At 48.7% G+C, this 13,676-nt stretch overlaps 1 protein-coding gene across 1 annotated transcript; it reads right to left on the bottom strand.

The window, feature by feature from the left end:
- Positions 1–1,341: 1,341 nt before the first annotated feature.
- RARRES1 (retinoic acid receptor responder 1) lies at positions 1,342–12,821 on the bottom strand. The gene is made up of 6 exons (XM_074911606.1): positions 12,516–12,821; positions 5,462–5,521; positions 3,324–3,498; positions 2,513–2,649; positions 1,907–1,969; positions 1,342–1,811 (listed from the first exon to the last, which is right to left on the bottom strand). The coding sequence occupies exons 1-6, from the start codon at positions 12,741–12,743 to the stop codon at positions 1,653–1,655; spliced, it is 822 nt and encodes a 273-aa protein (XP_074767707.1). The 5' UTR covers positions 12,744–12,821; the 3' UTR covers positions 1,342–1,652.
- Between the last annotated feature and the right edge of the window lie 855 nt (positions 12,822–13,676).

The raw sequence follows: 13,676 nt of genomic DNA, 5'->3' as shown, positions 1-13,676 counted from the left end.
AAGAATTCACCAGGAACCTGTCTGAGCCACCACCAAGAATTTTGCTTGAGTAAAAACTCTATGATTTTAGGTTCTGATCCACTGACTGAAATCTTGGCCCTAACAAAGCTGGTAGAAATTCTGCCTCTGAATTCCGACAGGTTTGCTACTCATCCAGAAGTTACTGTGCGGTTTCTTAATGGATGTGAGTCTGTGTTGCTTATTACCACAATTAGTCATTTGGATGTGCCAGAAGCGCTCAATCCTGATGCCAGTCTGGAGAACGGAGGCAAAAACAAGGTAAGGCAGTAAAACTGTGGTAAAGTAGAGCCCCAAAGTGCAAAATCCATACCATTTTCGTGGTTCAATTCTAAAAAAATATTTTCATCACCAGTTTCTTAGAGAAATATTGCTGTTATAAGGTCTGGTTTCATGCTTTGGTGATGAGAATTTTCCTTTTTTACCAGCACAAAACACCAAGAGGATGTGAAATGCTTCACACTGAATTTATTGTAATGCCTGCTCTGTGCTGCTACTGAAAGCTTCAGTCAGAAAAAGTATCTCAGACTCTAATACGCTTGTGGAAAATGCCTGAATTTGGGGATTAACAAATCACCCGGCCTAAATATCCCCCAGTTAGTGCTTTGTGGTGAATTCTTCAGTCACTGTTAGCGATGACAGATCCATGAGAGCACGGCGTGCCGTGAGTTCCCCAGAACAAGGCTGTCCCAGAACCGTCGCCTGGCTTCCCGAGGAAGGTGCACGCACTGGAAGGGGTTAATTCACCTGGCAGAAATCTTCTAACGGGGGAGAAAATGGCAGTTGGCATAATCTTGGGGACTGAAGGCAGGACAGCGGGTCTGCTGGGACCCGAGCGGAGGATTTGGGGTAAAGAGGGGAAAAAGATGTTCCTGGGCACCCCAGTTGCTCGCAGGGTTCAGTGGTGGATGTGGGGAGATGAGAAAACATGTTTTCCTTCCATCGATAATATTTTCAGAGTTACCTTCACAAATAGGAGAGAAGAAACTTGCTTTGGATGTCGGCTCACCCTGCAGGGGACGGCGGCGGGACGGAGCCATGGCGACACCGGTCACCGGCTTCTGTGGGGCCTTGTGAAGCTGGGACAAAGGAATGCTGGGGCAAAGCTGGAATTAACGAAGGGACGAAGCTGGAATTAACAAATTCCGGAATTAACACCAGGGTGAAGCTGGAACAAACACTGGGGCCAAATGGCAGCAGCATGAGAGAAAACGCAGCCTCGACCCTGCGTAACGGTGCTTGTTTTATTGGAGATGTAAATTAAAAACCTGCATCTATCCATCCCAAAACAGAGAGAAAAAATTAGACAAATAGAGCGACAGGTTAATACTTTTCTTGATATTTTTATCCAAATATATTAACTTTGTTTACAAACAACGTTACTCTAAGTTAGTGACATAAAATCAACTTGCGTGCGCTTATCTGTGTATATATGTAGTAGCAAAGTGTTTAGGTAGAACTCCAGGAGGTGAGTCTTGCCGTTTAAGAAATTACAGGAGTTAATTTTGCAAGAGAACAGACTAGTGAAAGCATTCAAATTCACTGTTCGACTTGTACAGAAAAATTATCACAACTCCAGGTCTATTAACACAAGGATTTTCTCATTTAATACTTATATATAAGGCGAAAATCTCTTAAAAATTTGCTCCTCTTCCGTGTAAAATCCCAGCAGCTGATCCAGGTTCCATTCCGGATCCATCTTCGAGCCCCTGATTCTCTGAAGCACAGAAGTATTTCACTTTCAGAGGGTGACCCGGGAGCCAAGTGAGGCGCATGTGACATGAAATAATTTCCTGGAGAAGAGATTTGAAAATACACATCTTTTATGATCTTTATGCTGTTTTCTCTGTGGATGAAAGGAGCTACTAACGCACGTTTGCTTTCTTACCTGTGTTGGAACTTCGTGGAGTAGGACAGTGTAGTCAAACTCAATAAAATCATCTTTCCTTATCTGGGCATGGATCAAAGAGAAGAAAACGATCAGGAACACAAGTTACGTTGTTGAAGTTTAGAGCCTGCTCTGACGGTGTTTGTCGCGCAGGGAGCGAGGCAGGTTTGGGATGGGAGCACTTTCCGTGTCAGCCCTCTGACAGGAGAGTTTAACCCTCAGATAAATTGGGAGAATCTTACCTGCCTAGTAATCCCTCCTTTGGAAAAATGGCATTCTAAATAACTAGGGAGCACAAAGGGAATGCTCTCTGCCAACCCTGGGTACCCGGGGGAAAGGGAGCTCTGGGAAATGCCGCTGTGGTGCCAGAGCTGCTCCTCCAGATCCTCTTATGAAAAGGAAAACTACCTTTTGGCCAAATGAGTAAATTTTTCCACCAAAACCTGGACAAAATACCTGTCCAGAGATGGAGATGCCCCACAAGGGGACAGGGGAGAATCGCACCCACCGCAGAGAGCAGGAGCTGTGGGTGGCTGGTTTACTCTCTGCTGCTTGAGTAAACTGTTAGGTTCTGTGACACAGAGGTGTAATTTCCATTTTACTTACCCACTGCTTCACGGACTTCACTTGTGCCAGGAAGTAACCCAGGCTCTCTGTTGACTTTTCCCACATCATGCAACTGCTGCCAGCGACAGCCAAAGCCCACGCTGGCTCCAGGGCAGGTTCAATGTGGCCATAGCTGTCTGCCAGGGGGAAAGAGAGCAACAGAAAAATGATTAATTCTGGCTGTTCAGTGGAAAAATTATAATTCACCGAGTGCTTTTGCCTGGCAGAGCGAGTGTTCCCCCCAACATCTTACAGTCTTGAACAGGGAGGAGAATGATGCTGAACCTGCGGTCACGGTACAAGCATGACAGAACGGGAATTGCCAGGAGAGACTGTTCTCAGGGTCCCCCAGGAGGTGAGAAACCCGACATCCGCCGTCCCTACCTCGCCGGGAGGACAAGCGGGACCAGGGCACGCCCTTTCCAGAATGGAAAAGTTCTGATAGTCATCCCCTGGGAAGTTCCACCGGCGCTGGGATTGGTGTGTGGGTTAGGGCAGCTGTTATTACTTGAGAACGTTTCGCATTTAGTTGAATATAAAGTGGCACAGGCTTGTTTCTAAATCCCAAACACCTTCATTCACAACGTTGTGTTGACCACCATCGTGGCTGAATGCAGCAGGTGTTTTTTTCTGCCCAAGAAGCTGACGAGGTGGAATTGTTTGGATAGTTAGCTCTATGGTTTAGGGTGCTACTGTGAATACATGTGTCTTCTTTTAAAAATGTGTCTACATTTGCTTGTGTTCTTAACAGCACCCGAGCTCTTTAAGTAGGTAAAATGAAATACATTTTTGATTATTTGGAGGAATATACCTGGAATATTGTTCCCAATGATTGGTTTAGTTTGGTGCCTAATTTTTTGGTAAAGTCTGTCGTCCTCTTCCTGGATTTGTTTCTGGTCCTTGGTCTGCATGCACTTGATGTTGACAACGGGTGGAGACTTTGTCCTCCGATACAGCACTGTAGCAAGGCAGCTCCCAGCATTTTCCTGTAAAGGTAGAATTTAAAAGTGTTATCTTTAAGCAAGATTTTATTTACCAGCAACATGTTCCTAAAAAAGCTCTTGGTATTAACAGGTGGAGTACGTATATGTCTTAGTGAGGTGCTTTGTATGAAGCTGGACAGGGTTCAAGGAAGTCTTTAGAAGGATGTAATTTTTTTTCCCAGAAAAGTAAATAGGTTAAAACCACAAGGCTAAAGTGATTTAACAGAAGTTTTTAATTAAAGTGTAGCAGAAATGCACTAAGTCATCTTGGAAATATGTTTGAGAGTTCTCAAATAACATTAATTGATAACAGGGACTTTTGTTGTATGATACTTCAGCCTTGAAAACAAAAACAGTCTAATGCTTCATACTCTGAAAATAATTTGAGTTTCGTAAAATGCGCGTGTAGTGGAAAAGCAGATGCTTACAGTAAAATTGCTAATGACAACTGTCTGACAGAATGAAGGGGGGTTGTAATTAAAAAGAACACACAGCTGTCAACTCTTCATTCTCATTTCGGCGTGTGGACGCAGCAGGAGCCCCGAGTGGATAATGAGGACCACGCTGTGACACTGGCTTTGCCCCGCTGCAGAGTCTCACTGGGGCGCTTGGCTGCCACCTCTTCAGGCATGAGCCCCGGCGGAGGCAGAGGACTGCTGGAGGATATCCTGGGGTGACTTGGCTTTAGGAAGGCCTTTGACACCGTTTCCCACAGCATTCTCCTGGCAAAACTGGCTGCTCAGGGCTTGGACAGGCACACACGTTGCTGGGTAAAAAAATGGTTGGATGGCGCCGGGCCCAAAGATCTGTGGTGAACGGAGTTAAATCTGGTTGGCGGCCGGTCACGAGTGGTGTCCCCCAGGGCTGGGCGTTGGGCCACTCCTGTTTCACATCTTTATTGATGATCTAGACGAGGGGATCGAGGGCCCCCTCGGTCAGTTTGCGGATGACACCCAGTTGGGTGGGAGTGTTGATCTGCTCGAGGGCGGGGAGGCTGCAGAGAGACCTGGCCAGGCTGGAGCCATGGGCTGAGCCCAACTGGGGGAGTTTCACTGAGGGCAAATGCCGGGGGCTGCCCTTGGGCCACAACAACCCCCAGCAGGGCTACAGGCCTGGGGAGGAGTGGCTGGAGAGCTGCCGGTCAGAGAGGGGCTGGGGGGTGAGAATGAGCCAGAGTGTGCCCAGGGGGCCAAGGAGGGCAACGGCATCCTGGCTTGTGTCAGCACTGGCGTGGCCAGCAGGGACAGGGAAGGGATCTGAGCCCTGGGCTCGGCACTGGGGAGGCCGCCCCTCGATTCCTGGGTTCAGTTTTGGGCCCCTCACCCCAAAAAGGCCATTGAATGACTCGAGCGTGGCCAGAGAAGGGCAACGGAGCTGGGGCAGGGTCTGGAGCACAGGTCTGCTGGGGAGCGGCTGGGGGAACTGGGGGGGTTCAGTCTGGAGAAGAGGAGGCTGAGGGGAGACCTCCTGGCCCTCTGCAACTCCCTGCCAGGAGGGGGCAGAGAGGGGGGATGAGTCTCTGGAGCCAAGGCCCCAGCGCCAGGCCCCGAGGGAATGGCCTCAAGCTGCCCAGGGCAGGGTCAGGCTGGCTCTGAGGAAGGATTTCTGTGCAGAAGGGGCTGTTGGGCGTTGGAATGGGCTGCCCAGGGCAGGGGGGAGTCCCCGGGATCCCTGGGGGGGGGTTGAAGAGTCGGGCTGAGCCAGCGCTGAGGGATCTGGGGGAGTTGGGAGCGGTCAGGGGGAGGGTCATGGCTGGGCTGGAGGAGCTGCAAGGGCTTTTCCAACCAAACTGATTCTGTGATTCTGTGGGTGACCCTAAGAGCAACCCATGCCCCGTAGAAAGCAGGTAGAAGCATATTTCACCATTGTAAAAGATCCCTCTGCAGCAGCACTAAAACATCCCCCGTTTGGAAGATGCTGGCGTTCACTGAACGCAGTGTTGGCGTGTGGAGAACCGTCAACTCACCCCGCTCTTGTCTTCGGTCGTGAACTGCAGGTAGTACTTGTGACCGGAGTCGGGGATGCTCTGGAAGAGAGAAGGGTTCGGGTGTCAGCGTGGCTGCAGCCTTACGTGCCGTAACTCACCAAGGTGTGATCATGAGCGCTGAGGGGGGAAACCCTGGGCAGTGGCTCCTCGCGGCCTTCCCGCGTCAGGAAATGGGTCAGGTGAGGTGATCCTTGCAGCAAACACAAAGGGGCTTCACATCAGCAATAAACAAGCCTTAAATGAAGGGCTGTTTTAAAGCCTTTCCTCACAGAGATATGCAAGAAGAAAAATGCAGCTCAAAGTCCTTCAGGGGACAGATTGTTACTGAGTAACTTTAAAAATTATAAAAATGACAAGGCAGTGCTCAGCTTCTGAGGAGGTATTTTTTGCAGAGGCTATCAGAGTGCCCTTGAATAGATAAATGAATCAACTCTTGCTGACTGATTCACAGCTGAACAGGAATTACACAGGCTAATTTAATCTTAGGGATGCTAACCTTTGTAGGTTTTTTTTCCGCTGTGACTGGAAAAAGACTTAATTGCGCTACGCAGCATGTCAGAGCAGGATTCTGATCTGCCTGCTGTTTTGCCCTGAAAATACCAGTCATTAGGTTGCCCAATTAACTACCCAAGATGATGCTTGTTAAGGAATAATTAAAGAATACTCCTTGCTGATGGGAGGCAGCCAGTAGCCCAGAAGCACCTCTTGTAGCCCAAGACATCAAAAAAGCCTTAGAAATGTATACCTTTTGAAATACGTTGTTTTCTTGGATTTGGGTTTGTTGTTTTTATTTTTTTTTTCCTGTTTCTGACAGAAATAGTCTAGTTAAATTGTATTTTTGGTGCGGGATATCACAGACTGTCCTGGCCCCAAGCATGCCAAAACAGAAACTAGCTTTTAACGTTGGCCATGAAAAATACGGATTATCCCGGAACAAGATCAGTGTCTCATTCACCAGTGTGAGAGCAGAGCCTAGTAAAAAACATTTGCATTATCTGCTCTTTACTTCATTAGTCAGTCTCTTACTTTCCTACCAACTTTTATATTCATTTTTGAAATGTTTGTATGTTTGACTGGGGAGTCTGAGTAACAAACAGTGTAGAAAACTTTATATTTTTTTCAAGTAATTCCTTGTAAAATGACATTATGTGTCATTTAACTGTCTGGTATGTTTTCAAGCCTTTCCTTTGATGAAATCAGTCAGAAATAAATGCAAGAAAATAAGTCTTTCTGTATGCTATACTGCGATTTATCAGACAAGCTTTCTGATATACAAGCCAGGTCACTTCCATGCCTGAAAGTTTATTCCTTTTGCATATTTGATGGTTTAATAAGGGGCATTCTCCCTTGTCATAAACCTCTTTTTAAACCTGGTTTAACAAGAGGCATTCTCCCTTCTCATAAGCCTCCTCTTGCTTCTGTCTGCTGCTAGTGGAGGATATATAGTTACACAGGCTGCCTTTGCGTGGCATATGTGAGGTAGTGTGTAGAAACTGTATTTTCCTGGAGAACAAGCTGCCTTCTAAAGGGTGCATTTAAGTCAAATTACTGTATTCTAGCAACAGCACTGTTCTGTCCGTCTTTGGATAAACAGGAGGAGAATTCTGGCCATTTGCATAATTTTGAAGATTAGAACCCAAAGCAAACCTGCATGTTTTATTTATCTAAACCTGGGCCTTTTGTGTTCCTGTCACACTTGCTTTCAGGAAGCTATTAATAGTGTAATGTCAGCAAAGTTTCCCTCCCAGGGCAAGGCCATCAGGCCCGCACCTGCCTTTAGTACATACACTGGGCTACACGCTGCAGATAAGAGCAGAAATCAGTTTAGTCACTTGTTCTGCTTTTACAAAAGCCTCTCTTGAAGCTTTACGATCAGGCAAGCCTGGAGCTGGACCCCGATCAACCACGAAGGGGATGGAGGAAAGGGAGAAAGGATGAGGTCGGACCTTTATCATCTCTGCTTCCTCACTCCCCCCCTCTCCTGCCCCCATTTTGTGTATTGGCTAAAACCTTGTCCTCAGAATGACAGAGATTAGGACATGAGCAGACACTCTTAGCATAGCACAGTGGTAAAAACTAGCTTTGTGGAATGCAGGCTTACAAAAGAATCAGTAACTTGTGCTGAAAGAAGAGTTTAATCTCTCGTGATAATCACTGCAGTTAAGTCTTAAGTTTCTAATTATTGTAAAGCTGCCCAAGAGGTGTTATCGCTGTTGCTTCTCACATTCTTCATTTGATCAAGTAAGGGTATTTTTAAAGTATTTTATTCCTTTTCCTGCCGTCAGTACCAGAGATGAGAGAACCTGCAGGAGTGGGGCAGCCTACACGGCTCCTGAAGCAGGAGGAGCTCTGCTCTGAGTTGGCTGGTGAGAGCGGAGGGGCTTTCCTGCTGACCCTTCTCCTCGAGGGGCAGAGAGCAGCAGCCTGGCTGCACACACCCCCTTACAACACCAAGGTCTTAGTAACAGGAGATTTTTTACAGTTAAACTGGATCTTTTCTGTCCAGCACATTCAGTCATTTAAAATATATTCAACTATTCTTCCAATATTATTTGTTCTTGCATCAGTGTCACCTGTTGTGCTGAAGAAGAAACAATTTTTAGAGCTGTGGTGCTAATTTGGAGAATACTAATCGGTTTCTGACAAAACAGCTCAGCAGTTTCACTGCATTTCCTTGATACCAAGCACTAATGAAGAAAGCCAGTTGAAACCTTTTATAAACTAATTATTCTGCCTCTGATTCCTCTCCATAGAAGGGCTGTAGGGAAGCTTCGTGACAAATGACCTGGTAAATGCTCGCCTTAAAAAGAATACGTAACTCTGTGCTGATGTGGGTTTTGAAGTGGATATTGTCTCTTCATTCCCAACAGTTCCACCACGGCAGTACCACTCGCCTGGAACACTTCTGAGTGGTGCTGCACAGCTAAAACACGTATTAGTCTGGTTATGCATACCAGAGGGCTGCTCTGACCCGACCGGGGAGAAGGAGAAGGGACATTTGGCATGAAACGATTTTAACTTTTACAAAAGTCTTTCTAGTTTCTAAGAAAAACGTTGCTTTTATTTTCACTGTTACTTTCCACTGCCATCCCAAAGTGCATCACTGCAAGCTATCACAGGGTGTGAGTTAAAGAAGAGCTCAGGAGTATCTGACGTCACACAGTGATGGCGGCTGATAAGCAGCCAAAGATAGAAGTGTCCAAAAGAGAAGAAAACAAGTGAGTAATTCATTTTTCCACTGAATATCTGGGTCATGGGATTGTTTTATTTCCGGGCTCAAAATCAATGCAACTTTCATGACAGAGTTTTAATACTATAAAGGCCAGAAGAGCTGTTTAAGAGCCATTTCATTCCAGGTCCCAAAGGAGGTGGTTTTGCAATTGGTTTACACTGCTTGGACTCCCCACCGGCACGGAAAGGGGCGATCCCTCTCTCACCCCTCGCTCAGGTTTCTGTCTCTTCTGTGTGTTCCCCCACCAGAATTTCCTCCCCAGGACCAGTTTGCGGTCTCTGGACCAGCGCGCTGACCCGATCGCTGAGCACGCAGAGGAGTACCAGAGGTGTCTGGTGGGATTCCCCCCTCGCAGCCCAGCCCCAGGTGGCCTGGGGCTTCCAGACGTGCTGGAGACGTGGGTGAGCCCTCGGGCTGCCCCCGGCGGGAGGGAAAAGCCAGCAGAGATAGGTATTTTCTCGACCTCTCTAGCTTGCCCTAGACAATTTACCTACCCTGCCACTGATTTTACCTTTCCCACCCTAACGTGGGGTCCTGACGGTTGGCAGTAAGTCGAAATCTTTTATTTGACTTCTAATACTAGGACCATAGCTCTGGTATTACACCGTTTTCTGCAAGGTGAGCTTGTGAAGGGAAACATCCATCTGTAAAATTGTATTTTGGAGCCCAATTTAAGCAAATGTTGCAGTTTAGTCAAGAGATTGCCTAGCTTTACCTTCGCACTTCCCCTGGTTCACTGCTCAGTTAGGATTTCCAGGACAGCTCGGTATGGGAGACTGCTAAGCCAGTGCTGTGAAAGCTTCTCTCTAGAATTCTAGGATCTTCAGCTGGCACACACTAATGCCTCTCTTCTCAAAAATGTATTTTAAAGCGCAGCTGTCAACAACTCCAGAAGATGCATGCTGCTGTCTCCTAGAAGATACTCACTTAAGAAAAAACCCAAGTGAATGAGAAGGGACAATAAAAAGAAAACTGCAGCCAGTGGCAAGGTAAGAATTATTACGTTTGGTGTATCCATGATGTTTGTTGCATCCCTGATGTTTGTTGCTGGGAGAGAAAAGCACTGAAGTCTCATTTTACCTGAACTTGAAAAATCTTTCACATCTAAGAGTTACCGTACTGGTGACTGTCTCCCGTCTTGTTTCTAATTACCAATTAGCAATTAACTTTCACTGGCTAGTGGGCTCATAATGTTAGTTTTTAAATACAGTGCTCAGGATTAAATTCTGTGATAAAATTATCCTATTTGTACTAGATCTAGTAATATACTAACCAATAGGAAACTAGCCTTCTTAAAAAAAAAAAAAAAATTAAAAACCAAGCAAACAGAAAAACCCCAAAGCCCCCAACATTTCTGTCTCTTGCATTCACATAATATAGCACATTCCTTCCAGGAAATTCTTTTCATTTTTCACAGTGGAGAACAGGAAAGAAGGAAGTCACCACATCTAGTACATTTCTCCTCTTGTTTTCATGGAGTGTGCAAAGAAAAAGGGGAAATAAAGTGCAGAAAGTGGCTACAGCACGCTCCTACAGCACTGAGTACTGTGGAGATAATGAAGCATTTCACTTCTCTCTAATGAACCAGTTCTATTCTTTCCTATATTAGAAGGCAGGTGGCTGAGAGTGGGTGGAAAAAAAATCCCTTTCCCTCCCCGCAACCAAAACTACCTCACAACTATTCAGTTACACTGGGGTTGGAAGGAGGCTCTGCACCAACCCTGCACTTCTGATATGTCTCTTCACTAGACCAGTAGGTTCCAGTAGCACATGCTGCTCCCAGAGGCCATGCTGCTGTGCTTTAAAAGAGGCACAAGCATTTGCACATGTAAATATATATGTATGCACACTACCCAATAAAGTGCCCAGTAAATACAGACGGAGCACTTGCAGGTTTCGAGAGAAGTATCAAATACCAATTTTTGTCACAGGTGGCTGCAGCAATTTCACAGGAAGAATGAAATGCCCGACTTGCACATCCGTGAGCAGCACTGATCACACTGTGTGTGTGCTGGCCTGTTGGGAATGATGATGGGAAGTGAGATAACCTGAAGGGTACGGTCTCGGATAAATCTAGAGCAGGACATTGTGCTTGCCTTCCCAAACAGGCAGCATGACCCATGGCCGTCTTTCAGCCTCGTGTTACACAAAGTAATACTCAAATTCTGAATGGTTAGGCAGTAGTTTGTGTTTTGTCAAGTTTAACTGGAAATTATTCTGGCCTGGTAAATATTGTGTGCAACTCTGACTTGAAATTGGTTTGGAACCACAGTCAGCTGGGATATATGTGAAAGATTGAGGCTGAAGTTCAATGCTCTAAACACAGCAACAGTCCATCCTAAACCACTTTAGGCTGGCTTGGAACTTCTTTCTTGAAAGGGAACATTTTACACTACACCATCTTATTCCCATTTTTAGGAGTGAGGGTGAACAAGACGTGCAGATGCTGAAGGACAAAAGTTAAGATCTCCTTTTCAGACGCTAGAGCCAGAATCCAGTCATGCATTTGGCACTTCAGACTGGGAATCCAAAACCACCAGCCCTTGCTTTTGGGAGCTGCCCAGCACTAGCCTGGAGAGAAAGACCAGATGAGAGGGCTGGGTTTTAAATCTCATCCACTGCGATAGCTTAGACCCTCCTCACCTCTCCAGGAAGGTAGTGCTTTCCTTCCAGGATCTACAGCCTTGGACAAATGTTCCCCCAAAATTTTTGCCAGTTCTCTTGCTTTCAGAAACCGAGTAAGCTGTAAAAAAAAAACAACAAACCAAACCCTTGGCCGGAGGAAGAGAAGGCCTGCATGGCACAGTGCTCGTGCTTGCTGTGAGCACCCCTGACAAGCTCTTGGTGATGTAGAAGCTCTGCCCTTGTAGCTGCTCCTGTCTAGGACTCCCGCCCCTTTCTGTCACCTCCATTTGACATGTTTTTCTGGAAGAGAAAGGCAGGTTTTCTGATGGGAACTGCACTGCCTTTTTTAGTTGAAACTCTTGGTCTCCAGAGGTAGGAAGCCGAAGTCCTTTCTGTCCCTGCTCACACAAAGCAGATGCTCGCTCCAGGAGCGATTTGGGTGAAAACGTTTCCCTGTCAAACTCTTCTTTCCATCGTGTGTCTGCCACATGCCTTGGTTCCCTCTTTCCCTCATCTGTGGACAGGGCACTCGGAGCAACCTCAACCACCCCACAGGGCACCGGCCTTGGATTTGGGTGCTGTTTAACTCAGGAGCGCTCGAGGTGGATCCCCACTCCCCTCTGAGAGCAACTGGGTGCCCTGAGCCCTCTGAGGGAAGGGACAGCGGCTCCCCGAGGGGACCCGGGTGCCCGAATTCCCCGAGGGAAGGGGCGGCGGGACAGCGGCTCCCCGAGGGGACCCGGGTGCCCGAATTCCCTGAGGGAAGTGGCGGCGGGACAGCGGCTCCCCGAGGGGACCCGGGTGCCCGAATTCCCCGAGGGAAGTGGCGGCGGGACAGCGGCTCCCCGAGGGGACCCGGGTGCCCGAATTCCCCGAGGGAAGGGGCGGCGGGACAGCGGCTCCCCGAGGGGACCCGGGTGCCCGAATTCCCCGAGGGAAGGGGCAGCGGGACAGCGGCTCCCCGAGGGAGGCGGGAAGGCGCCCGGTGCCCAGTGCGGGGCCGCGTTAACCTCAGGGCGGCTCAGCCCCGCACCGCTGCCCCACTCTTTTATTATAATAATTATATAATTACAATAATTACTGCACACTGTGCTTTTCCCAGCTTCGTTCTGAAGACCCCCCTCGCGGGGAGCTGCCCTCCGCGCCCCGTCCCGCCCTGCCCTCCGGCCCCCCTACCTTCAGCGTGGCCTTGCGGACCTGCCCCAGGGCCCTCAGCGCGGCGGGAGAGCCGGCCTGGCAGCTGAGGGAGTGCAGAGCCGCCCGCGCCGCCGCCGCCGCCGCCCGGCCGCTGGGGCTCAGCTCCCGCTCGGCGCCCGGCGCTGCCGCCGCCCGCAGCGCGCTGAGGAGGAGGAGGAGGAGGAGGGGGAGGAAGGCGGCGGGCGGCGCGGCGCTGAGCCCCGGCATGGTGCTGAGAGGCGCCGAGCGACCGCGGCGGCTCCGCACTGAGGCGGGCTCCGCCGGGGGCCGGTACTAATAGCGGGGGGGCCCGGCCCGCTGCCGCCCGCCCTCCCTCCGCCCGCTGTCAGGGTCGGGAAGCGCCCGGGGAAACTCCGGGCTCGGCGGCTACTCCCCGTCCCCTCATCCGCCCCTCCCGCCTCGGCGGGGCCGGGGGAGGCTTGGGGGGGGGCCGGGGGCTGTTTGAGGGGAGCCCCCAGCCCCCTCATCCAGGAGAGGAGCCCACGGGAGGGAGAGACTGCTGCTCCGAGACAGCTGCAGGAGCATAACAACACACATCCCAGCAAATACAGGTATTTCTGTGGAAAAAACCGACTTATTTCCTCCTCAGCGTTACAATTCAACACTTCCAAAACTTAAACAAGCTTGCTCAGAGAGAAACACACACGCTTTCCCTGAGATACAGCCGAAACATGCCAAAAATTGCCCACGAGGAGCAGAAGGAAGCGTTCCTCCCTGAAATAAATCTCACTAAGCGAAGTTTTTTGGAACCTGTATGGTCCTGTCTCTTCTAGCGTGAAGAAAATGAACCGAGACAGCAGCAGCCCAGCAGCCAGATTCCCTTAAGATGATTTTTAGGACACAGTTGGCCCTCTGCCTCGCTACTCCTGGAAGCATCTCTTTTGGAAAGACTGAATGTGGCATAACGTAAAAGACTGCAAGACTTCCTGGGTTAAAAAATGCTGTTTTTCTTAATGACCTAGTCTATTAACATCTGAGCAGATGGGCATTAGTATGCGCAGCTGGGAATCTATTTTTATGCTTCTGCATGTGTATTGGGGCATACTTCAGGGCTGGGACGTCAAAAGTAAATCAGAACTCGGGTTAAAGACTCAAACCGCCTCTCGTGGAGCATTAAGTTGCCTTTATTACTGTAACGCT

Source organism: Athene noctua, chromosome 8 (assembly GCF_965140245.1).
Source record: "Athene noctua chromosome 8, bAthNoc1.hap1.1, whole genome shotgun sequence".
In the NCBI taxonomy this organism is placed as follows: Eukaryota; Metazoa; Chordata; class Aves; order Strigiformes; family Strigidae; genus Athene; species Athene noctua.
The sequence above is the reverse complement of the archived record's forward strand: the minus strand, read 5'-3'. Positions and strand labels throughout refer to the sequence as shown.